At 39.9% G+C, this 26,762-nt stretch overlaps 1 protein-coding gene across 6 annotated transcripts in view; it reads right to left on the bottom strand.

Moving 5' to 3' along the window:
* Positions 1 to 11,335: 11,335 nt before the first annotated feature.
* Tmem135 (transmembrane protein 135) overlaps positions 11,336 to 26,762 on the bottom strand; it is a 207,130-nt gene continuing 191,703 nt past the window's right edge. For all 6 annotated transcript variants that reach the window (XM_059271733.1, XM_059271754.1, XM_059271761.1 and 3 more), the window contains 7 exons: positions 26,509 to 26,578; positions 24,067 to 24,234; positions 21,339 to 21,402; positions 20,406 to 20,482; positions 16,465 to 16,563; positions 15,653 to 15,720; positions 11,336 to 13,141 (listed from right to left, as the gene is read on the bottom strand). In XM_059271733.1, coding sequence (XP_059127716.1) covers positions 13,009 to 13,141; positions 15,653 to 15,720; positions 16,465 to 16,563; positions 20,406 to 20,482; positions 21,339 to 21,402; positions 24,067 to 24,234; positions 26,509 to 26,578 — 679 coding nt within the window. In that variant the 3' untranslated portion in view covers positions 11,336 to 13,008. The remainder of the gene's footprint in view (positions 13,142 to 15,652; positions 15,721 to 16,464; positions 16,564 to 20,405; positions 20,483 to 21,338; positions 21,403 to 24,066; positions 24,235 to 26,508; positions 26,579 to 26,762) is intronic.

Genomic DNA, 26,762 nt, shown 5'->3' with positions numbered 1-26,762 from the left:
ACACACACACACACACACACACACACACACACACACACACACACATCAACAGTTAATGCACAAAGAGGCTATGGCCATGAATTTGAAAGAGACAATGAGAAGCATATGGGAGCATTTGGAGGAAGGGGAAATGATGTAATTATAATCTCAAAAAATAAATCTAATTTAAAAATCTTAAAACACCATTCAAAAAATACTGAAAAAGATGATATTAAGGGGAAATATATATAATATATATAATATCAATAGTTATGAAATATTCCTTAAATAGCCCCCAGAAAATTCAAAACTGTCTATGTATTCCCATGGGTTATTTCACTAGTGACTCTTGTGGGAGCCCATTTTCAGGTTCCTAGTGGCTTTATCCAGTAGGTCTGCATAGAGACAATGATTAAAACACGGGCCTGAGTGCAGGTGTCTAAGATGGTCTGCACTTGGCTGTGTGCTGGGAGGAGGTCTTTTGTGCCACCCCTTGGCATTTCTATAAGTACCTTAGGGCAGAGACAGTCAGGGCCCATTTGAGTAGGTTCCAGGCCCTCTTGAGGCTATCCTTTGTTTTCTATCTGTTTATCTCCACAATCTTAAATTCTTCTATCTAATGTTTCCTGCTACTCTTACTCAAGAAAACTCTGGTGAACTGTGGGGTTGGTGGGTAGCCTCCCCACAGACCGTAATATTTAAATATGATCACATTGCTTTTTCTGATGATTGCTTTTTTAATTTTTTTATTGTTTAAGATAGGGTCTCATACTGTAGTCCAGGCTGGCTTGGAATTAAAGATGAAACCAAGGCTAAGCTTGAATCATGAAAATCCTCCTGCTTCCACCCTCCCAAGAGGTGATAACTCTTACAGTTGGAAACTCTAGTAACGACTTTCCTCATACCTGCTATACTCGATTTTCAAATGTCAGGGACACATCAGTGAATAAAGCAATGATCTCAGTGATGAAGGAGCTGATAACATGCCAGTCATTTACTGTAGTGAAGGGTGTTGAATGTTAAGAATTAGAGAGCACATAGAACAGGTTAAAGATGTTAAAATGGAGCAAACTCTCTGAAAATACGACTGTTTTAGGAACCCTGAAAGTAAGGCCTTCATGAGTACTTCAGTTACAGGCCTGGTGTCTCTTATTGATACAGTTAAGCTGGATGTCTGGAAAGGACTTCAAGTTTCACTCCCAAATGACCTGCTGAGTGTGCTTACACCAGGATATTCTCCAGTTATAAATGCTGGATCCTCCTACAGTCTACCCAACAAGCAATGCAATCCAAACACCAGATTTACAGAATACTAAAGCCATGCTCTTACTTAGCAGTTCTCAACCTGTGGGTCACGACATTTCCACAGGGTTCATCCAAGACCATCAGAAAACATAGGTATTTACATTATAATTCATAACAGGAGCAAAATTACAGTTATGAAGTAGCATTGAAAATAAATTTATGGTTGGGGGTCACCACATGAGGAATTGTACTAAAGGGTCGGTCACAACATTAAGAAGGTAGAAAACCAACTGCTCTAATTCAACAAAATTTCATTTTATATTTAGTTTTATTCAAGAAATGTTTGCCTAAGTAACCTACATTTACAAAGATTTTTTTCTTTATTTTTGCTGTCAGTTCATTATTTTATGTTTTACATTTGGTTTAGACTATCTTTTGAATTAAATATATGTATAAATATATTTTAAAATGAATTTTGTAGTAGTCTGCAATGAGACTGAAGATCATTTTCTTAGCATATGATTAGCACATGTGAGAAAACTGGCTTATCCTTTGATGAAGCACCACAAGGCCTTACAAAGATTCAGCAACTGGATACTGAACTCATGATGTTTCACTGATCTGTTTGTATGGCTTTACATCACACTGGAATGGCATGCTTTTTCTGCTGCTTTATAATAAGATTTGAAGTCCAAGAGCCTACCTCTCTTAGCTTTACTATTTTTTTCACAGGAATTTTGGTTATTTTAAATGTTTCTTTTACATATATATGTGTGTATATATATGTATATATATCCACCTTACTGATAAATATATATACATGTACATATATATCAGTAAAGTGAATCAGAAGGTAATTCACTTTACCGATGTGTGATATATCCATATACACACACACACACACACACACACACACACACACACACATATATATATATGTATGTATCAGTAAGGTAAATTATCTTCATTTTCCTATTGGCTGCTGATTTTCAATCTTGAATTTTGAGGATAAGTCCCACTTAGTCACAAAGTATTGCCATTTTTATTAAGTTCGGTTTCATAATGGGAGAATACTGCCTTTGTAGAATGAAATAGAAAGAGTCTCCATTTTCTTGAGACATGTGCATAGAATCTGGTCTATTTATTGCTGTTGGTGGATCTCACCTGTGTATACAGCAGGGCCTGGAGTTTTAAGTTGTACAAAAGTTCAGTATTTTTAGTATTGTTGTTATTCTCTGAGTTTTGTTAGTCTGTATTTTAGTTCATTTTGTACTAATATATCAAAATAATACAGACAGTAAGGAGCAGAGATTTACAATGAACAAAATGTATGGGGTGATGGTTCTGGAAGCTGCAAAGTTCAAGACTGAGATTCTAGAATCTGGTGAGGACGTGTGTGATGTGTCCATAGCAGAGGAGATTTTTTAAAAATGGGTTAAAATTGTTGTTTTTGCTCTTGGGCTGGGGGTAGGCTGCCACCCAGCTCCCAAATAAATCACACATGGAGGCTTATTATTACTTATAAATGCCCAGCCTTAGCTTGGCTTATTTCTAGCCAACTTCCCTTAAATTATCCCATCTTCTTTTGCCTCTGGGCTTTTGCCTTTTTCTACTTCTGTAGATCTTACTCCATGGCTTGCAGTATAGCTGGGTGGCTGGCCCCTGATGTTCTCCTTCTCTGGCTACTTCTTCTCCCCCAGATTTCTCCTTCTATATCTTCCCTCTGCCTGCCAGCCCCACCTATCCTTTCTCCTGCCTCACTATTGGCCATTCAGTTCTTTATGAGACCATCAGGTGTTTTAGACAGGCAAAGTAACACAGCTTCACAGAGTTCAACAAGTGCAACATAAACAAAAATAACACACCTTAAAATAATATTCCCCAACATAAAATGGTGAGAGCGAGCAAGGGAGACCAAACTCAGTTTTGATAAGGAAACTACTCCCCCAATCACCAATCTACTTTCTAGACACCAGCATCACTACGGTCACTTCTCAGTACCTCCAAGCTGAGGGTCGGGCTGCAAAGCATGGACTTCACAGACTACTTTCAAACAACAGCAAATCTTCCTGAAGCCAGGCTATTAATGTCCCATCATGTTTTACTATTAAGCTTGAAATAGTTTCTATTGCTGTGTCTCCAAGTTATGTGACTTTTCTTTTGCCGTCTAATCTGCTGTTGATTGTATTGTTTTTGAATAAACATCATAGTTGACATCTCTTGTGTTGTCCCTTGATCAGATTTCTATCCTCTGGGTCTCTCTCCCACTTTTTCAGCCTCTGCCTTTTTGGTTCTATAGCACATAGTTACAATGTTCTTCTACATTCATTCTTTTATCATTGTCAATGCTGGATTTATTTATTTCCATTTGTTCCTTTGACCTGTGGGTTATATTTTCTGGTATTTTGAATGTCTGGTAATTTATGATTGGGCACCAAACATTTTGAAATTGATCTAGTATTACCATAAATATTCTTATAATTTGCTCTAAGACACTGATCTAGAAAGCAAAATATTTTTGGAAAAATTATAAACAGACACTTCATGAAGTGATGGATTCCATGATGGCATCTTCATTTATGGATATCATGTACTTTGATGTATTCCATCCCTGTGGCCCTCTCTGTTCCTGTTCTATCTCTCCATTTCTGCTACTCTTCTTCCTCTTCCAAAATAGCACCATCTGGCTCCACATGGGAGAAAACATGAAATGATTGTCTTTCTGAATCTGGTTTGCTTTGCTTAATATGGTGATATTTAGTTCTGTTTCCTGAAAATGGATTTCATTCTTTATGGCTCCATTGTGTATCCACACTACATTTTCTTTAGTCATTCATCTGTGGATAGATATCTATGCTAAATCCATAACCTAGCTCTTGTGAACAGTGCTGCAATAAATATGGACACATCACACACACACACACACACACACACACACACACACACGGTAAGATTGAACGTATGTGGCAATTTTTAGTTTTCAAGGAACCTCTTTACTGATTTCTAGAATGTCTGAACTAATTTATATTTCTGAAAACTTTAATTGCAATTTAGAGGTTGGTTTTAGACCACAGTGCATAAGATCAAGATAGTCTTAACAGGGTTTCTGCCTATTTTTTGGTGTCCTTTGACTTACAGCTTCCTTTTCTGGCTACAGCACATGCTTCACTGCCCTGTGTGAACTCAGTGATCCCTCCCAATCCTTTCACAGGACCCACCCTACCCCTCCAGAGACCCTGTAATCTCCATGTAGATACTCAGCTTAAGCACCCTCCTCTTATTGCCAAGTATCATCAGTTCAGCTCTCTCTTCTTGCATTCTGCACGATGGACTTGGCCCGCTTTGGCCTGTCTGGATTCAGCGCTGCTTTCTCCTCACAGGGCAGAACTCTAGTTCTCTCTCCCTGAGCTGCCACAGGAAACCTCTTTGCAGGTGTCACCTACGGTTCCACTCATCTGTGTTCCTTCCTTTAGGGACTTGGTTTAATGAATGGCTGTCTGTTCTTCTATCTAGGCTAGAAATAAGTATCACAGTATTTTGGGAGGCAAGGTTTTTATTTCACTGCTGTATGACTAATTTTAAGGAAAAAGAGTAAACAGTTGATATTTCTACTTAAACTTTGAGTCCAAATCGCTGTATTGTCACCTTGGACAAATTAACAGTTTCTTTGACTGCAAGTCTCTAAGTGATAACACAGAATTAAAAATACCTACCCCACATGGTGTGAGAACTGAATGTGATATAAACAATCCACCATCAATCACAAAACTGACTCTTATACCTCACTTTCCTTCCTTCTCCCTAAAAAGGATTATTGGGAGAAAGTACTTGTTAGAGGGCAGACTGTCTGGTCAAGTGATCAGAACCCTTACCTTCTAAGATTCTGTTAAAAAAAATAAAACTCTAAACCATAATATGCTGCTAAGAAGCCAGATACAAAGAGGAATGCTGGGAAAACTGCCAGTGAACTTTATTCCATAAAATTGAGGGGGAGAGCCTTGTGTCCTGCCCTGTCTACTTCTGGTTTAGATTTGGCAGGTTTTTTTTTTTTTAAATGGAAACAGTCCAGAATTCTAGCTCTGTTAGAAAAAAACAAACATGCAACAAAAACAGATGAAAAATCATTTGTTCAAACTCAAGCCAAACTGGCCTCAACTACTGCTAGGACAGCAGTAAAGGCCAATTTCTAGAGTATTTACAAAGTCATTTGTAAGGATAACATTTTCCAGACATTGATAGGGATAGCAAGGGAGTCTGCAGAGTCTGCAGTTTGCAGGCATTCAATAGACAGCTGCCGAGAACACCACCTCTCATCCTAAGCCACTCACTCCCCTTACGTAGGCACTGACAAGGAGAGTAAACTAAAATATGTATGTCACAACTTTAAGAGCAAGGGTAAAAGCACAGCTTATCAGAAACAAATGGACTGTGCTTGTGGAAGGTCCAAGCAAACTGCTGCAGAAGACGGAGGTCAAAGGCTTCTCGTGTAAAGATGGCACAGTTAGCCTACGTGGTAAACTGGCCCAAACTAAATGTGCTTTGGCTGCTGCAGCTGGAGAAGCCCCTTCAGTGGGCATTTAGGCTGCAAATGATGCGTCATCCATGAAAAGCAGAAATCCACTGTATTATAGGTGGACCAATTAGCAAACATATAGGTCTGGTATATAATGGTTGAACCTTCAACAACATGCTTGTGTGGAACCTAAAAGCTCTCAGTGATACTGTCTTGTTTGCCAAGAACCCAATCCCACAGCCCAACTGGAACAGGAAGTAGCTTGCGGGATGCAAGAAGAGATCTAGTTCGGTGGTGCTGGTCCAATTGGAGTGTCTTTGCTTTTCCAGTGTAGCTGGAATATATAGACATATTTATTCCAGTCAGATCAATCCAGAAATGTTTTGCTTGGAAAACCACTGCAATGAAAAGAGCTACATGAATGGAAAAACAGTCCCTGAGAAAAAAATATATCAAGGATTTGAACTTAAGATGCTCTTCATATGGCCATCTTAACCAGAAAAGAAAACTGTGAAGAGTGAGTGACTGGAAAGATGACTCTGGTTAAAAGCATTTGCTACACAATAATGAGGACCAGAAGGCACCCACAGAACATGCTGGGTGTTCTGGATGTATCTTTAATCTGAGCTCAGAGGTGGGTAGAGACAGAAGGATCACTGAAGTTTATGAAAATCTAACCCCAAGTTCAGAGAAAGGCCCAGCCTCAAAGGAATGGGTGGAGAACAGAGGAAATCTGATGGTTTCTTCCAGCCTCCACACATGCACAGAAATATAGATGTGCATACATTCACACTCTCTCACACACAGGTGAACAAATCAATAATTCTTAAAAATAATAAAAGAGCAAATGACAGAAGACAACATAGAAGCTATGCTTAGGAATGCAGCTGGAACCAAGAGGTCAAATATTCAACTGAGGACAAATATTATTTGGCTGACAGATAACAATAAAGTGACTGAAAATCCACAATTTGGGGTATTGTCTAAACATTCTCAATGTATGTTTTATTTTGTAGGCTTTTGCAGAACTATGTCTACATGCCTTGTTGGGTTGATGTGTTTAAAGTAGCATTAATAAATCATAATTAGCATCATATGTGCAGAAGCGGAGGCCTGGAGGAAAAGAAAACTCCAAGTTAGTGGAAAAGCATGATGAGAACTGAAACAGGTGTGATTAAATGGGGGTAGTATGTATCAGAAATATTTTAGATCAAAAGTAATGGAATTTGTGACTAATGGAACCAGAAATGATCAACATTAGTTCCCTCAAAATGCTCAGAAACAGGTGGCCACTGGCAACAAATCACTGGCTTAAGAATGTCATCCAGGAAGTGGGCTCTTTCCATTTTTCTTCCCCGACCTCTGGTTCAATCTGGTGTTTTTCATCTTGGAACTTCCCACCTAATGTTGAGAAGATAGCCACTGCCATCTAGTCCCATTACTACCACTCGTGGGGAACAAGAGGAAAAGTTGCTGAAATAGGCTTTCCTTGAAGAAAAATCTCCTCTGAAGTACCCCAAATGTTCCATTACATCTTACTATCCTAAACTGGGCTGCATGGCCACACTGAAGAAAAGCTGATTAGAAAACTAATGGATGGTAGGGGGAGGATGGAGGGAGAGAGTACTGGGAGAGACAACTGAAATCTGGGGCATCTCTGAGATGAGCTAGAAACCTAGAGCAATGGAAACTCCCAGGAATCTATGAGGGTGAGCCTAGCTAAGACTCCTAGCAATAGGGGAGATGGAGCCTCACCCAGTCATCTCCTGTAACCAGACAAGACTTCCAGTGGAGGGACTGGAACACTAACCCAGCCACAAACCCTCAACCTACAATCTGTTCTGTCTACATGATGTGCTGGGGTAAAGATGGCACAGAAATTGTGGATTGCTTCATCTAGTCTTAATGGAAGAGGAGGTGCCTAGTCTCACTGCAACTTGATATACCACGGCTGGCTGATATCCATGGGAGGCCCATTCATACTTGAAGAGAAAGAGAGAAAGAGGTGTGTATGGGGGGAGAGGGAAATTGGAAGGAGAGGAGGGAAGGGAAACTTGAACTTACCTCTAACAGGTGATAGGAAGAGAAAATATCTGCTTTCCCCTCCTCTTCTTTTTCTTTAATTAAGACAGGGTCTCACTTTGTAGTTCAGGCTGCCCTTAAACTCATGACTCTCCTACCTCCATCTCTGGAGTGCTGGGTTTACAGGCACAACCCAAGCCCACCCCAGTTCCCTATAAATCCAACAACAGAGCTTCAGGTCCCAATGAGACCAAGAGTTAGATTACTGCTTACCTTGATCCACTTTCTATCAGAAATTAGCAGGCAAATGTGTGCCTTTTGTTTTTTCCTTCAAGAACCTTATCTGGAGAAATGAATGTCAAGGATAAGGAGGAAAGCACATTCTTGGGAAGGGGAGAGGAGGGAAGAAGTAAGGCGAGGTGTATGCTTATACTCCCTTTTCACACACCATAATGAGCAACCACATAGCACAGGCCATGCCTTAATCCACTTTGTCTGTACTAAGCCTTTACTATAGTTACCAAATAAGCTGGAAAGAAAATTCACTTAAAGGTTAATGAATGATTGAGAAGGGTTTAGCAGACACTAAGGAAACAGGCCTCAGAAATTAACTGGTTTGTCTGAATGACAGAGAGAAACATTACTGCAGCGTGACCTCAGACAATAGAGGTCCACAGCAGCACTGTGGAGAGATCAAGTCTCTTCAAGCCACAGGGGAACAGTGACTCTAAGAAGTACAGGTAATGAAATGTTGAGTGGCCATAGTCTGCACTCCAAGACATGGACACCTGACCCCCCAGTCTACCAGAGCAGAAGGCACTGTTGTCTTGCACTTGGCCTGATGTTCCTGCCGGTGTGTGCCTGTGTGGCTTACTGGGGATTTTAGGTTTTTAGGAACAAGAGTTATCTCACTCAGGGCACTCAGCTGTAGACTTATAGGGAAAGAACAGGAGGCAAAAAGAAGTAAGACATTAGTTCCTGCCCCTTTTGTATAAGAATAACACATTCCAGAGTCAAGCAGTGGTAGAGGGCTGTCAAGAACTGTTCTAGACTTACAGGCCTTGTGCACACAGAAACATCTCTTGTTATATTTGTGCAGTTGCCTTCCACATCGTCCTACTGGAAATGTATATTCCCTCCTGGACCAGGTGAACATCAAACGTCTCACTGCAATCCTTGAGCCCAAGAAGCACAGCGTAATTGCAGTGAGCAAAAAGGGTGAAAAGGGGGAGCAAATGTCAGGGACAATGATTCTGACGTTCCATGGTACAGCACCAACCTAGCACCCAAAAACCAGGCTTCGGTCCTCAACATCATATACACACAAAAGACATTAAGGCTAAGAAAGAGGAGGAATGAGAGGAATGGGACAGGGAGAAGAGACAGGGAGAGCCAGAGAGAGAAAGGAGGAAAGAGGGACATGGAAAGAGACAGAGACGTGAAGAGAAGCAGAAAGCAGCGAAGCAGAGATAGAAAGAACATATCAAAGGGCAAGTGGACAACTTCAGGCTACCTAGGATTCTTTCCTCCAGCAAATAGTCACTTGCTTTCCCTCAGTGTCAAGTATCACATTCATATCATCTGTAGCTGCACATGGAAAGCTCTCTCTGTCTTGTTGAAGTTCTAAGACATGTGCCATTCAAGGCCAAGATCTTGTCCAACCTGTTCTCTCAGAAGTCACACACAGTTATCAGCAGCATTTATTCCTTGGAAATACACCTCTTTCTGTCTATGGAACAAACACAAAGTCACCTTAGGCTCCAATTTGAAAGAAGCAAAGCCCTACAATGGAAGACAGCACTTCCCTAAGGGTCACTTCAGTCCCTGACCCTTCTTCCCTTGTTAACTCCCCAAGGCACTGCAGAGGGGGCACCAGGGAGGCCTGTCACAAGGAAGGCATGTGTGCAAGAAGAGCTTCCTGGTCTCTACCTTGCCACTCATCCCATTCAGAGCCCCACACCAAAATTACTCATCCCTCACTCCCTTTTCTTGTTTGTTCTCTTGGTTACTCGTTTTTGGTAACTGGAATTCCCCATGAAATAAAAATGAATGCCATGGAGGCAAGCAACGGATCCACATGTCAGGAGAGATGCAACTTAGAAGACAGCTCAGCGTTACAATTCAGAAACGAATACTTTAACCTTTTCACAGCCAAAAATAACTGCTGAACTATGTGCTGTTAAGGAAAGGCAACAATAAGCCATGGGAAGAATTCACTGAATCCTGGAGCTAATGGCTTTACTGTTCCAAAAGCAGCAAGAACACCTGGGTTTTCAGATCCCAGGGGCAATTCTTGAAGGGTCCAACATGGGACCACTATACAACTACCACCCAGGGGAGACTATGCCACAGACCAGTAGGCAACTCTCCCTGTGAGTTAAGGGTACCAATGTCATGACTAAAGCATTGTCACAGGAGCTAGACACTTGAGGGATATGATAAATCACAGGCAGAAACTTGCTTTTGATGCATTATCAACTAGATAAAATGTTAACCTAGACATATTCTACAAAGATTGCACTTAGGTGCAAGAACACAGTGTTGCATAGAACTCAGTGTGGGTTCTAGCACAAAAGATGTGCACATCCTACTTAAAGGTGGGCTATAGCTTCTGAGGGCAAGGAAAAAGCTGACATTGTAAGTTAAGTAACAACCAACTAAACAAGAAATAAAAACAAAAGGAAAAGGAGACAGCAACCAAATGACAGGTATGCTTAGAGCACCTTTAAAGGTATCGAACCAAACACAGCACTTAGGAGAAAAGGTGACAGGCTCAGTGGGGGGTTCAGGAATGAGTACCAAAATGGACTACAATGAAAAGGAGGTAAGAGTCAAAGAGATCCAACATGATTTCTCTATGTGCACTCTCAACCTTGACTTGGTGCCAGTTCTAGAGTTTTACTAACACATGGCATAATAGTCACATGGCTGCTCCAAATACACTGCTTGACTCTGCACAAAGAGGCTGGGAAGACCAAAGAAGCATCATTTAGGATAATCAGTGCTGGTAGAAGGTGGCCAAGGACATAATTTCTTCAGAATTTAAACAAATTGAAAAAGTAAAATGAAAATTAAGAACATGTTTTAGAACAGAGACATCTATTTGCCTTTATATGCGATGACATGGAATTGTCAGTCAATACCTGATTAGTTAGAGGTAGAAAGATGCTCATTTTGATTGTCTTTGTGAACACCAAGTTTCCTTCGTGTATGCTTGAACAAGAACACTGTTCATATTAATTCAAACTGTGTTCCTCAATCTGTCAGTGCAAGCCAATGGGCTATCCTTCCCAGCTGTACATTAACTGCTGTATTCTGCTTCTTGGTGGTGGTTTCTTTTTACATGTTACACAAAATAAAAACATGAATGTAACCTGTTAAAAATATATCTCTTGTAGAAATGCACCTTTTCGACCAGTAAGATTTTACTAAACATTTTTAGCACATTTCAACAGGACTAATCATTTAGTATCACAGTCTTTTAATGTTGATGAAAATAGTAATTTATGGCTTAAAATGGATTCTAGGCTGACAGGAAAAATGCAACAGACATAAAATCTGAGAGGAGAAATGAGGTGCAGGTAGCCAGGAGTTCTCAGTGCTTTAATACTTCATTTTCAAAAGTAAACAGAGGACTAATCGTCAGTTCAATTCCAGTGAATAAAAACCTAAAACTGCATGAATGACTCAGTGCTGAAGTCCAACGTGATCCTTCAACCAATGGTATTACACAATGGGAAAGTCCACTCTAGAAAGCTAACCACAATGCCAAATTCTGACCAAACTAAAGTGATTCTCTTACATGGTGGCACTAGAGTCTGTCTCTTTGTAAAGGTTTACCCTAATACCCAAGGGTAGGATTACATAGAAATACAATTATACAAGGCTTGACGCAATTGAATATAGGGGATTAAGCACTTTCAATGTCTGGGTTACAATTCCTGTTATAACACAAGTCCTGCTGCATAATTTACAATGGCCTGAAACCTTTTTTAGCAACCAAATTATATATTTAAAGATAATTCCTATATGTTACATTAACTGTAGACACATCATCAATTTTAGCCTTTTATTAACCTAGAAAAGTACAGCTTTCCCCAGAAAAACCCAGTGATCATATTTCAGTCAGCTGTCCTGGACTACTTCCATAATCAGCACCAACGATCTGTTGTCCCTTAACTCCAGAGTGAACTGGTTAATGAACAGGAAGCAGGGGAGCAGAAATCCAATCAGGGAGAGGCGAACTCCCAGCAATCATTGCATTTTCACATTTTTACTTGTAAAACATCCCATTTAGGTGAGACATTAGAGAGGTTACCAACTGCCAAACTGGCCCAAAGCTCCTTTGTTCCACCGGACCTTAACCTCTTCTAAAACACCAATGGCATTCAAACTGAGCTACAAAGAGTTCGGCCATTGTTAAGTGAAAAGAAACGTAATATGCCTGTAGGAGGTGTAAAGATTGGCCTCTAAGTATCTGCTCGACAATATTCAGGTGTAACACTCCTGTGAACACTGAGACATACTTTTTCCATGGCAGGACATGTCGGTTTCCATTAGTTCCTAACCTGCTAGGAGCAGGTTAGGTCACTAGACTGCCAAACAGCCTACCTGGTCACTTTGAAGAGAGCTGGGACTGTCAGCTGAACAAAAGAGCATGGATACCACCATGACATTGGCCCAAATAGTACGAGACCCATGTTTGCATCCCTGAAATAAGAATGGTCACTTTCTCCACATTGCCCCACACTAAAGCAGCAATGCCCCATGGAGGGCTCTGTACATCTCCAACGCCCCTTAGCTACAGAAATCCATTCAAAAGCTTAGAAATCACAGATTGACTCCATGTACCCGTGATCCTTTTTAAATCCTAAAGTGGAGAAATATTCTTAGCTTTGACCAAAAATTCTATTGGAATGAACTAAAGACATCTTTTAAAGTAATTTTAAGTATATTTTTCTTATTATATTTCTACATAGATTATTCAATATTCTTTGTGGACATAATTTAATCAACAATATATCATAATGTCAACACTACATGGTCCAGAATTAGATTCTGGCTACAGAGGAAGCTTAATTATTAAGCAATGCCTTTCTAAAAAGCTTCTGTATTTCTGATTGGTTTGGAAAGAAAAAGCATCTCTCGTTGACATAACACTGAGGTTCAGCTTGGGCCCCTTCTGTGTTGAACATAATTAACGCTTCAGGAGAAAATGGTGAAACACAGTCCATAAGTTACAGTCATCTTCAGGAAAAGTCTATGGGCAGCTCCGGTGTGACAATCGTGTATCGTGGATCTAGTCTGGGGATGAAATTGTGAAATTCTCTAGATGCACCAGTACCAAACACATCCAGGGCTTTGCGGTTCATGAGTGCAAACCTGTGAAAGAGAACACAGTTCGCAAACTATTAGAGACATCTATGAGGTTCAACCAAGCACATCCTCTGACTCAGTTTTTAAGGACTGGAAAGACAGGTTGGCAAGGCAAAACCCCTGAAACTCAGTGGCAGTTTCAAACATTGCATGGACACCTCAATGCCTAAGAGTTACTATTCAGGATTTTATTTAAAAAGATGACCCCAGGGTCACAAACCACAGTCCTCAGTTATCATTTCAAACACATCTAGAACTCTTTACATTAGATGGTTCTGAACACAAAATTTGACTAACTAGTATTTTTCTGATGAAAAGAAAAATCACAGGATACTAAGTAGACAACAAACAATTTAACATTTACCAATGAGGCAAGGATGTTAAGTGCAACTGTTCTCTGAATAACTGCAACCTTAATGTCTCCTGGTGAAAAGAGAACAATCCAAATATGCAAATATTTAATGAGTAAGAAGCAAGCAGCAGACAGTTTCTCCAGTTTCTAATAAAACAGAGTAAACATATACTCTCATAGGTGCACAAGATGATGTAGTAGGTAAAGGCATTGGCTGCCCAGTCCGACAGCATGACTTCCATCCCTAGAACCCATATGGTGACAAAAGAGAACTAACTGACTACCACAAGTGGTCCTATAAACTCCATGGCACACACACACACACACACACACACACACACACACACACACACACACACACAAACACACTACATAAGATGTAACCCTTAAAAAAAAGATAGTCTTATGTTAACCATTATCCAAGCCCAGAGATAAAGCAATGTTAAGAACAGTGTTAGTTGATGCACAAGATGGGCTGCTTAGATTCCCTTCTCATTCACAATCATAGCATTTCTGGAGAAGATAGTAGAATGAAATTAATTCTGAATCACTGGCCAGAATTGATATACCCAAATCCAATATATATGACCTTTAGTTCTTTACCAAGGTAAGGTCCCTTCCAAATTACTCACTAGTAAAACTCCTGTATGTACAAAAATATCAATGACAAAAAGGTGAAACTATAATAACATGAAAGCTACATTCTGTCAGAGCTAAGAGCAGGAATTCTAGAGTCACACTGCTGGTTTAGAGCTCAGCTCTTTCATGGGCAAGCTGACTAGCCTCGGTGTGATTCTCAATTTCTTCATATTTCCATATGAGAACAACAATTTGTCCATTTCAAGGATGAAATGTGTATGTACTTACCACATGTACGTTAAACCTCATCTGGGACAGGGCAGGCACTATATAAGCATTTGCCATGTGAACAAGTAGTAATAATGATGGCACTGTTAATAGCTGTGATTTAGTGTCCACTAACTATTGAGCACTACTATAAACCTTCTGAACAACTGTGTACGTGCTACAGTAAACATGGTCTCTCTGAGGTAGTAGAAGCTTTATGAAATGAAACATAATGTAAAGTAAGTCACAGAGAACTTAATGCCCACAAAAGGGTTAATGCTGATTAAGGCCTAATTACAGAGGTATGGGTCCTGTAGGCGTGGATCAGTTCCCACATGAGCAACCTGCTCCAAAGCATAGCCATGGTGTATGCTTGGCCTGTTCCCATTCTGTTTCTCTGCCACACTGTGATACAGCCTGTGGATCTTTACCATAACACCAGTGATGTGCTGCTTGTACCTTCCAGCTACAAGAATCAAGAGTCCAATGCACCTTTTTAACATATACATTACGCAGTGTCAGGTAATCTCTCATAGACTACAACATATAGATTACTAGTTTATTGAAGAACAAAAAAAAATGAAGATTGTGAGAGTAAACACATGTTCCATAGTAAAAGAGGTGAAGGTACCAGAGCTGAAGTCCAACTCTATCAGCCTATTTTCTTTCTATTAGGTAAAACTCTCTCCAAAAGAATTCAATTACAATTAAAGGGGTGGGGGCAGGGAGGAGGAAAGATTCAGGAAGAGCAGACAAAAGGAAAACCAACACTATATGAGGCAACAGAAAACGGGAATTTCCCCAAAATTCAAATCAGTTGATTCTGATGAGATGATCATTTAAATAGATATACTCTGTGTGTGTGTGTGTGTGTGTGTGTGTGTGTGTGTGTGTGTGTGTGTGTGTGTGCTGGAGTCTGTAACCAGGCTTTGCACATACATACAACTCTACCACTGAGCTACATTCCCAGCTTGAACTTGTTTAATACTTTAAATAAAAGAAAAGAGTTTAAAGATTCACAGATAGACAAGATTAAATGTTGGTTATCTAATTACTGACAAACTAGCAGTTAGCAAGTGAGCATACTAACCTAGAATATTTAAAATATCCAAACTATTATAAGAAAAAAAAGTTAAATATTTAATTTTCATTCAAAGGAAATCTGATGTGTTTCTTATTAAGTTGGTCAAATTTGGTGTTCATACAAATTAACTCACCACTGAAAGAATATTCCCTCAGGGGACAAAGACATTTATAATTTCTTTATAGAAGTTATTCATTTTTTTTTTATAAGCATTGAAAATATTTTGGTTACTTACTTGCCCTTGGTGAGCCGTAAAAGGAACTTCCAGTAAGATGGTCGCAAGTTCTGAACTTCCATAACGGCCTAAGAGCATTCAATTTGAGATTTATTTTAGTAAATACAAATCCTGACATCTCAGACAATAAAGTAGTTCTTATCTCTATATTTGTTGCATTTTAAAAGTTTTAATGATGACAATAACAAAAATATGCTTTTATGTTTAAGTCATTATAAGAATCTTTGTTAATATACTTTTAGGTAGATGTGTTGCTTTTGAGATGATAATTAGTGAATAGCTATCTTTATCAGGAAGCAAGAGTGCCCATTAGATAGCAGATAATCTGATGTTACTGGGCTTCAATCTGACAGCATCCCTATGGGGAAGAGCAAGAACAAGACCGACCCCCCGCCCCCAAAATTCTGCAATGGCCTTTAACATAGCCACAGCAAGAATGATGACCAAAACATGGAGATCAAGCTGGCTTATAATGTCAGGGAGTGTCCAGGAAGGCACCTGAGTATATTCACACTTAAGGCAGCTTTTTCTCCAGGAAGAATAATTACATCGCTGTGTTCTACCTACAGTACAGGGCTATGAATTCACCCATCCATGTATTCTACTTAGACATAAACACTGGTTTGTTCTTCAAGCAGGGCCTGGCCATTAACATGTCCGGGGCTTTGAGACATGCAAGCTCTTCTGCTGAGAAAACAAACCAACAAGAAGGAAACATGACAAACAAGGGTGTTCCTGGGCTTCCATTTCCCCACAGGCTTAATGAAAAGCAGAAATAGAAACTTCCGTTGTCATCTCAAAGCTGTACTTACTGCATGGAAGCAAATTGCTGTAGAGATGGAATAGATGATAGTATCTGCTTGAGGAAAATAGGGAACCTTTCCGGCTTCGATGCCCTTAAAATACATGGTCTGCAAATCAAGCATAATGCAAGAGTTTAGATCTTGTTTAAAATTAAGTAGCATTAAGAAAGAACTGAGTAGTGAGTTCTCAAGTGCATTTTCTGCTTTTCTGAGTCCTTCTCTTTTCTCTGAGAGCTCACATCTGCACATCTTCCACAACAGTGTTCTAAGGCAGCCTTTTCTGTCCTTCGTTCCCCTACTCCAAATCCCAGCTTCGAGCAACAATGATCTTGTGTGTGAAACTGAACAGACTTTGTTTCTGTTGCATTAGAGCCATTTACTCTTGGATGCTTCTGTAAATGCCTATGTGCCCTTTTCTCTATTAGACTTGTTTATTCCTTCACTCACTAAAGAGTTAACGGTGCGAACTCTATGATGGGCAGAGCGTTAGGAGCCAGGGATTTATTTATAAAGAAACAAAATATAAGCCTAGAAGATACAATTTCTGCACTCTGGTGGTAACTATGAGAGAGGCATAACTACATGTGATATATACATATATGTAAATTATGTATTATTCGGCTTTCCCAGGGACCAAGGGAAATATGACCAAGAAGAATATTTAAAAAATTTGTAATGTTTCTCAAGCTATCACATTTTTCTTTAACTTAAAACTGTCATACATTAATCAATTTATGATACAATAAAATTAGTTACTAGGAAAATAAAATTTAAAAACCAGAATTGAACCAAATTTTCACTATGAGATTCAAAAGGCAAAACACTAGTGTCTCGAGTTGCTATCCAAGTCCCCTAGTGCTCTGCTCTCGGTTACTACACTAGCTTGTCACAGGACAGCGTAAATCAGTATGCTGAGTGCCAGTGCAGGAGTAACAAGTAGGCATGGAAATGAACGTGAGCACACGCACACGCGCACGCACATATGGTGGGGGAGGGAGGAGAGTCAGAGAAAACACAAATTGGCTACACATTCAGAACAGGGGAAATTCACAGTAACAGGTTTTCTGGTACACAGAAAGCTAAAGGAAGTAGAAAGGAAGCCACCAGAGACTGGAGTTCCAAGTAGATGGAGGGGTCAAGAGGGTGTGGGTAGTCCACAAAAGAAGACAGCAAGGAAGTTATTAGCACAGCTATCCACTAACCCTCATCTTCCTGTGGTCTTCAGCAGCTATCAGATTTGCTACGTAAATTTACCTTGTTAAAATTTAATCCCAATTGCCTGGGCATTGAACAAATAAGACACACAACTGCTACCATACTCAAAGAGAAAAAGCAAGAGAAGAGACAACCAGATAAATGCACTGTATGTGAACTAATTAAACATATATATTGAGAAAGAAATATATAGGAAGGAATGTGTATCAGCAATTGGAATATAGAAAAACTGTAGGGTATATACGAAGTTACACTTAAATAACATGAGCAATCACATTATTAGTTATTATTTCCAAAATCACATGAAAGGCTATTTATTATAAGGTAGATATACTCATGTTGAAGAAAGTATAATACATATGTGAATAGCATCATAGAGATGTTAAGTGGCAGTTCTCTCAATCTATTGAATACTTGTGCCCCTAAATACTGCACTAAACATAACTACTGAACCACATTCTGAGTCAGTGAAGGGCATGAGCCTTACTGCATGCATTATATGCTTGCCAGCTCTTATTGTAGTAATAGGAACACAAAACACATTTTATTCATCGGTTCCAGGAAACAAATTTATACATGCTAAAGTTTGGATCTATAATGTCCCTCAAAGGTCCAAATGTTAAAAGACTGCCCCCACAGTGCTGCTGCTGGGAGGAGGTGGGATCATTAAACAGTGGGGCTCCATATGGAGACCTCCGGTCACTGGAGGTGTTCTCTGGAAGAGGACACAGGATTCTTCCCCTTCCTCCCCTTTCAGCTCATTCTCAGCTGTGACGCAAAGAGCTGTGCTCCACCTGCTCCCCACATGATGTGCGGCCTACTACAGCCAAAGCAGCAGCTGGTTAACAGACTGAAGCCTACAGAGAGTGAGCTGGAATGACCTTTCTCTCAGGTCATCTACCTCACATATTTGCTACAGTGACGGAAAGCTGACAGTGCAGTGGAATTTTCTGTCAGTTCACTACAGGGTAATACAGTACTTTAACAGAAAGTAACCTCAACCATGGAAACATGGTCACCAGTACACCATTTTAATTCATTTCACAAAGCATGTCTTTTTTTTGTTTTTTGTTTTTGTTTTTTTTGAGACAGGGTTTCCCTGTGTAGCTTTGTGCCTTTCCTGGAACTCACTTGGTAGCCCAGGCTAGCCTCGAACTCACAGAGATCCGCCTGGCTCTGCCTCCCAAGTGCTGGGATTAAAGGTGTGCGCCACCACTGCCTGGCCACAAAGCATGTCAAAAGCTTGACGCTTTTAATTTTCAGTAAAATGTCCTCATCAGCACTTTTCACAGGTCAGCCTGTTTTGCTAGAATCATCTAGAAACTGATGAGACAAAAACAGAGGGACATCACACTGCTTGGCCGACATCTCAGTACTAGTTTCGTCCTATGTCAAAGGATGTATTTGCTACTTAGAGGCTGTATTTTCTTTCTTACTCTTCCTTTCCATTAGCAACAACGGCCAACTCTGCTCCTAAGCACATGGAATACGCACACTTCTCTCCCTTTTACTGTCACCAGCCTGCAACAAGCCCCCAAGGTCCTGCAAGGTGTAATGATCTTCCAATTGCCCTTCATGCCTTCTTCTAAAACACTCTCTACAGAATAGTCACTTTTTTTTTCTTAAAATGTGAAATAATTCAAGCCATTACATTCATATAACACCATTTAGGGGCTTCCATTCTGTAATTTATTATCATTATCATTATTATTATTATTATTATTATTATTATTATTATTATTATTGAGTCTCATGTAGCTCATGCTGGCTTCAAACTCACTATATAGCCAAGGATGGCCTTGAACTTCTGACCTCCCATCTCCACCTCCTACTGCTGGGTACAGGCTTGTGCCCCCACACCATTCTGTAACTTAATGAACTAGTGAATCTGAGTGATGAGCGCTGACAGCTGCTCAAACATGAGCCAGAAGTCTACTGAGGAGCCCCAAGTTGCCTCCATCAACACTAGAGCCTAAGCAAAAGACAACCAGACACTTCTGTGGTTCTCAACATGATACAATAGGAGAGTCGCACATGTGGAATAGGAAATATTTCTGCTCCCCTAGGCCTCCAGGAAAAATAAAGCTTCAATGTAAGCTTTTGGAACTATCTAGCAGTTTACAGGAAAGACAGGAGTGAAGCATCAAAAAAGAAGAGCAGAGAGGAGGGAGGAGAGGGAAAGAACACCTAAGGAAGAGAAGGAGGAAAAGGGGGTAACTACATTAATTAAAAAAGCCTCTGCATGGCCCCCACAGAGGACTGCACAAACACACCAGATGCTCAGGAAGATGGAGACTACTCAGTCATATGATGCAATGACAAAACGAATAGGCTTTTTAAGTGCATGACATGGTATTGTGGCCATACTTTGGTAGTACTACTGATTTTCTTTTAGAAGGTATTTACCTGGAGTTTGTGCAGGTGAAAAGACACAGTACAGTATCTGGGGTGGCCGAGTACAGATGACAAGACACCGTCTAGATGTTGGTAAGCATGGATGTGCATGGTGGGTTCTGAGGACTGGTTACACTATGCTTTCGCAATGTGTGTTACACTTGAAAATACCACAGACACACAAAGGAAAATAAACATAATGGAGAACTGACTGTCAATACTTGGCTGGAACCAGAGTTTGCTTTGGTAGCAGTTTATTCTTGCGACTGAAGCAGCTGCAGGCAGCGACAAAAGCTTTGTATCCTTGGGAACTTCTCATGCATAAAAAAGTCTGTGCTTACCTCCACCAGTTTGGAAGCTAAGTACATGGAAATTGTTGTGCTCTTATAAAACATCATTGATACACCTGCCAAAAACCCTGAAACAACAAGGAAAACCTGGTCAGATGGTAAATTATTTCTTTGTGTTAAGTCATCAGAAATGTTAATTCACTTAAATAGGAAGACATATGCTTTTAGCACTGCCTGTAGCTGGACAAAAGACAGGGACAGTAACAAGTCCGATGGCACTACAATGGAGTGGTTTAAATGAAAAACAATCATCTTTAGAGTTGAGAACAGACAGTGTCTAACAAGAAGCCCTATCTTAAAGAGCTATAGTGGCTTCACTAAACACTACTTTAAAAATACATTTAAAAACTATTGCCATCATTTCTTTCTTCAAGGGGAACACTCTCCAATCTAGTTTCCTAACAGCTCAGACTAGTTTCAGTGTGGTCACTACACCACTGTCCACTGTCCACCTTCACTGTACAAGTGGGAAACTAAGGGGCTGCGGCTGGGATCCCAGGGACTTAGCTAACTTAAGTAATACATACATTACAACATAGAAAACGGTCTTTCATTTTTATTTTTATACAATAATTGAGTGCCTTTAACAATTTAAGTATGTCATTTTCCAGTGGTAACAAAACAGATTTTAAAGTACCCTACCTGGAGTTCATGCTAACAACTTTTATAATTGTCTTTGTGTCCTTTTACGACACATCCTCAAAGATTTCTGGCAATGATGACAACTCACGTTATTATCCTGCCAACTCAAATACCAGACACCAAGTGTGCCTCAACCCATTTAACTTCACACACTAGTGGCCGTCTTCAGAAGGACGTGGTTACAATGCAGGAAGAAACAGAAACTGAATGTCTTTGGAGGGTTTCACTTCACCCCACCACCAACTGCTACAACAATGGACATTCTTCTGATTGCTGACTTACCAGCCACAATAGCATGCAGCTCGTCATCCAGGTTCCGGATCCAGCGGAGGAAACAACTCGTCCCCTGCATTCAGGAGAAAGCACAATGGTCTTGGTTACGTTAGTTCTGAGAGGGGAAATTGCATGAGAACAAAACTGCACTGAGTGATTCTCTCAACAACCGGATCCTGTGTGAAACAAGCTGGACCCCTGACCGGGAAGTGCACTTACAGGCCCACATAGGCTGACTAAAATCATGTGTCACACTGTTGCACTGCTTTTCAAAAGCCAGCCCACGAATGTGCCTCCGTAAATACTGGACCCGGAGGAAAGAGTCATTTCCATCTTAACAAAGCGAAGGAACTGGATAAATTAATTACACATCTGTTAAGTTAGTTTGCCGGTCCACCGACACTGGTTCTCAGCAGTGGCAATGAGACAGAAAATTCACCTGAAGCAGACACAGACTGCGAGAACCGTCTTTCCGCAGCCAGAAAGAAGGTGACACTAGACAAAAGCTCAGATCTATAAAAAGATGAAGAGTGCTGAAAAAATGAGAAAAAGGGTAAATTTAGAAGACATGTTTCCCTTATCTTTAGTCAGCCAAAGCAAGATTCAACAAATTATGGGCCTTTTAGCTAAAAATGGCCTGCCGTGTGGCTTCCTATGGCTTGGGAGGTAACCCTGGCTTTGGTTTGTTTCTTTGTTTGGGTTCTGTTTTCACATCAGGCCTGGTTCTGCTGCCAGGATTTTCTAGAACTTCTGGGTTCAGTCTTTCTGCCTCCGCCTCCAGAGTAGCTGCAACGGAGGCAGGTGCTATTCTGCCAGCTTTTAAGGTGTTGTTGTTTTTAATAGTTTTACATGGATAAAATTATAAGAATATTTTATGATGTAAAAATCCTATGAAATTCTAACTCTGATATGGTAAGTTTTATTGGAATACAACATGCTCATTTGTGGACACCTTGCCTGTGATTGCTTTCTTATTACACAAACAGAGCTGAGCGGCTGTGACAGAGATCACATGGTCCAAAGTCGACAATATTTACTCTCTGGCTTTTTAAAGAACAAGTTGACTGTAAAACAAAAATATTAACAATGTACTGTGGAGTTTGGGCATTTTAAAGATAAATGCACAGCACAAGGGCTAGAAAGGGATTCAATGTACAGTGTAATATTTTCACATTGTACATGAAGTGATAGTACTAGCTAATTTTGACCTGATAAATCAAAAACAAATATTCTAAACGCTAAGGAGAACACTGTTACAAAGATAAGGGTTAATGGTAAGTCAGCAGGAATAATATGAAGCCAATAAAAGTATACGGCCCAAGATAAGAAGGGGATAACAAGGAAAAAATGGAACACAAAACAAGTAGTAAGATACTAGAGCCCTTAGCTGGACCATACTATATACAGCTGAAATGTAAATAGTCTAGACACCCTAATTAAATCACAGAAATTATCAAATTAGGTTTTAAGTGGAGGTATGTGGCTCACACGCATAATCCCAGAATTTGGAAGACCAATGCAGAGGGGTATTGGTGGGAGTTCAAATCCAGCTTGAGCTACAGAGTAAGATCTTATCTCAGTGGGGGAAGGAACCAATTATATATAGTCTAAAAGAAACCCAATGTTTAAAATGAAGATCCAAAGGTAAAATTCATAGATTAGAAACATGCTTATAAGTCAACATAAATCAACAATCTATCTCTTAGAATCAGGATTTAAAATTCACAAACTAAAATTAGATAGTGATATATTTCAGTGTTATGAGTAACACATTGGCGGCCTCCACTAAACAGAAGGCCATTAATGAACACTGCAACATCCCACGTCAAGGATGATCTCTACACTCGTGTTGCTGTGGGCTTGTTGACACATGGAGGCATTCACAGACACACACAAAGAGGGGCAGAAGAATGAAGTGATGAGGACTCCCTGCTTTAGGTGGCATGACAGGAAGTGTGAGTGGACAAAAGAGGAACCCACTGCTCATTTACAATGTTACAACACTGCTCATGTGTTACAACAGAAGACCACTATAGCTTTGGCCAAGTCCTGCCACCTGCCAGAAAGGTCAGAAGTATTCTAAAATGAGTAACCACACAGCAAATGTTGAAAATGATTTAAATGTTTAAAATTATTTTTAAAAATTACACAGAATATTATTACATTTTAGTTAGGAAATAAACATTTTCTTAGAATGTCTATGTATTGAAAACTAAAGAAAATAAATCTCTGAAAAAAATATATATAAATACAACATGGGTATAAATTCAAGCATATTAAGTAACATTCTAAACAAGCTTCTCCAACCTGAGTTCATAATATATTGTTTATACTTGGTGATGCGAAGATATTTATGAATACTCCAGAAAGCACCATCAAATAAAACCAAAGCTGAATTAAGACATACCTTATTCTAACAATAGCCATGCCATTTATTTCTCTTTTTAAAAGTGATTTACTCATTACTTTTACTTTATGTCTATGACTTTTTTCTACATGTACACATGTATGTATGTGTGTGCACGTATATTTCATGTGTTCCTGGTGCCCATGAAGGGCAGAAGAGGGCACAAGATCTCCTGGAAATGGAGTTACAGATGGTTGTGAGTGAGCCCCAAATGGGTGCTAGGAATCCAACCTTGGTCCCCTGGGAGAGCAGCCCGTGCTCCTAACTGCTGAGCCATCTCTCCAGCTCGTTCTTTATCTCCCATTTTTCTTTCTTTTTGGATAAGCTTACCTTATATATACTAACAAAGGATCCAAGAAAAGCCCCCAGCTGGAAGTTTTCTTTGTTGTAGAAGAGTGAGAGTAGCCGGGACGGTTCTGTGAACAGATGCCTGAATGCAGAGGGGATCCGGAGACAGCATTGGATCAGGTAACCCACGCTGAACATTCTGATGAAACCCTAGAGAAAATTCCATCTCTTCACATTTGGTTGACAATAACCACAGTGAGGTTTAGAAATACAAGCATAGAAATCTCCCCCCAGAAATGTGAACAAAACCAACTTCCTTGGGAAATTTTAATAGGAAACTGTCTGATCAGTGTAAACATGGATTTGTTTTTAAATTGAAGAAAATTTCATTATTTGTTTGTGGCTCTGATATCATATTTTTTAAATAACCCAGTTAAAGCAATCTCCTAGGAGATGGGAACTCTATCTAGGTCTTTATTCCTATCATGGACATGAAGCTAAAACAAGGGATGGGTGCTTTGTAGTGAACCAAACTGAGCTTGAAGACACTGGCTACTGTCTTCCCATTGCCTTGTCCAACCCCATGGCAACCTTGGCTTGCCTGCTAAATTCCAAAAGGTCAGGCTTATATTTTCCAGCTTACAATTTTCTTTTCTAGGAAAAGAAAAATCTGAATTGCTATGAGAAAGTATTGACTGACTTTCCTAAAGCCTGGTGAAAACCCAGAGGGGAAACAGGCCAGTCACTTGTGATTCCCATGGGTCTGCCTCACTTGAACTGCCCAGTATTTGTTCAATACTGAAACAGCCCTTTTATCTCCATAACATTATGCTAATGACGAACAGTCTAATTTTCTCACTCAGTTTTCAAAAGATAAAATAAACAAAAACATTTTTGAAAACCAATCCTTTACACCTTCATGTAGTTAGACAATATTTTCTGGTTGTTCATTATATACCAGAATTATTTAAGATGTGGGGACATGGCTGTCTATTATATACCAGAATTACACAGATGTGGGGACATGGCAGCCAGTGCTGGCCTTGTGGAGCATTACAATCTCACATGGAAAAAGAAAACAAATGGGTAGACTAATAAAATTACAAATTACGGGAAATACTAGGCCACTAGAGTAACTTCTATTAGACTGGATAATAAAGAAAGGCTACTGAGGATGTGACATTTAAGTAGACACAAAAGAGAAGATGCCATCATGAAAACATATCACACAGTTTCGAAAGAAAGCACAGAGCCAGCAAGGAGGTGGGCAGAAGAAAGCTCCTATGAAGACAGTTGAGAGTAGAGCGAGCTGAGTAAAATGTAATTAATGTGAATATTTACTAAGTGTGGTAGCCTAACATGTGGAATAATCAAGGCACCACCATAATGAGACACACCTTGTAAGAAATTTCAGTATTTTAGCCTTTAATCTCAGCACTCAGGAAGCAGAGGCAGAGGCAGCCTAATGTACATAGTGAGTACCAGGACAGCCAGGGTTACATAGAAAGACATGCTCGAAAACAAGCAAAGAGACTTCCAAGTATTTTCATAGTGTAAACTCCTCTCCCACATGTCTCTAAATAGTTTTATATTCACGGATGTAACATTCATTTCATAAACTGTTAAGTACTTAGCACTGGAATGTGTTTCAAAGAATCACTAGGTTTTTGACTGCTTGGAAAGTCTCACTCTTTTTTTTTTTTCCAGAAAATGTTCAATATCATCTCCCACACCCTGCCTGAATTCTCCTCTTGAATCCACTTACTATGTTGTTGGAAAGAATTCTCCTTCTTTACTAGCCAGTAGATTGTGATTTATTTGTTGTTGCCACTTAGAAAGTAAGGAGGAAATCTAATGTGGACAGCACACAAGGAAAACATTTCCTACTGTGTTAGCCCCAGACACGACTCTGAGGATTCGGAGATGAGTGTGGACTTGGGCAATTGTCACCATCAACACTGAGCCTTGGCATTCCACTTAGGAGCACTGATGTGGGACGGTACCTAAGTTCTACACAACCATTCAGAGATTCCTGCCATCTGAGGTTTGCATAACTTGACTCTTACCAACTGAGCCAAAAATCCAGACATTGTAAGATTTAACAGTGACCTTTGAAACGCATCAGAATTGTGAGCACCATTCAAAACCACAGACGGTGCCACCTGTCCCAGATATTCTTTCCAGGGCTGGTGATGAGAGAGGAGACAGGAGGCAGGAAGTGAAGTTTTGCACTACTAGCCAAGTACCCTAGAGAATAGGGAATCTGTGTGAGTGGCCATGGTTAATTCCCTTAATGGTGAGCTATACAGGCAGATTCTATTCAGTAAGATAATACCAGAAAAATAATTTAAGTCAAATACAAATGAAGCGGCAGCAGAATTAATGTGAACTTTTCTATTTACTTAGAAATTCCTACAGAAAAGTTACTTAGGTATAAAGCCTCCACTGTTAGCAAACAGCAGGTAGACACCTGCATCGACTCACTTTAATGCAGTAGGATATGCAGTTATCTTCATAATGCTTGCAGCACCTGTGCCTTGGTCCATGCTTGCATCTGAAATCAGACCAGAAAAATGACACTAATTACAGTGAAAGTATGTGTGCTCATGTATGCATCACTTAGTGTGCCTGTGCATGCGTGTGTCTACACTGCGCATGAATGTGTTGCAAATCTATTTCAAATTTTCTTACCGATAAAGGAGGAGAATATCACTTTCCCTCTAAATGGTTACGGCTTT

Source organism: Peromyscus eremicus, chromosome 1 (assembly GCF_949786415.1).
Source record: "Peromyscus eremicus chromosome 1, PerEre_H2_v1, whole genome shotgun sequence".
In the NCBI taxonomy this organism is placed as follows: Eukaryota; Metazoa; Chordata; class Mammalia; order Rodentia; family Cricetidae; genus Peromyscus; species Peromyscus eremicus.
Note: the sequence above shows the minus strand (reverse complement) of the source record. Positions and strands in the feature narration are given on the sequence as shown.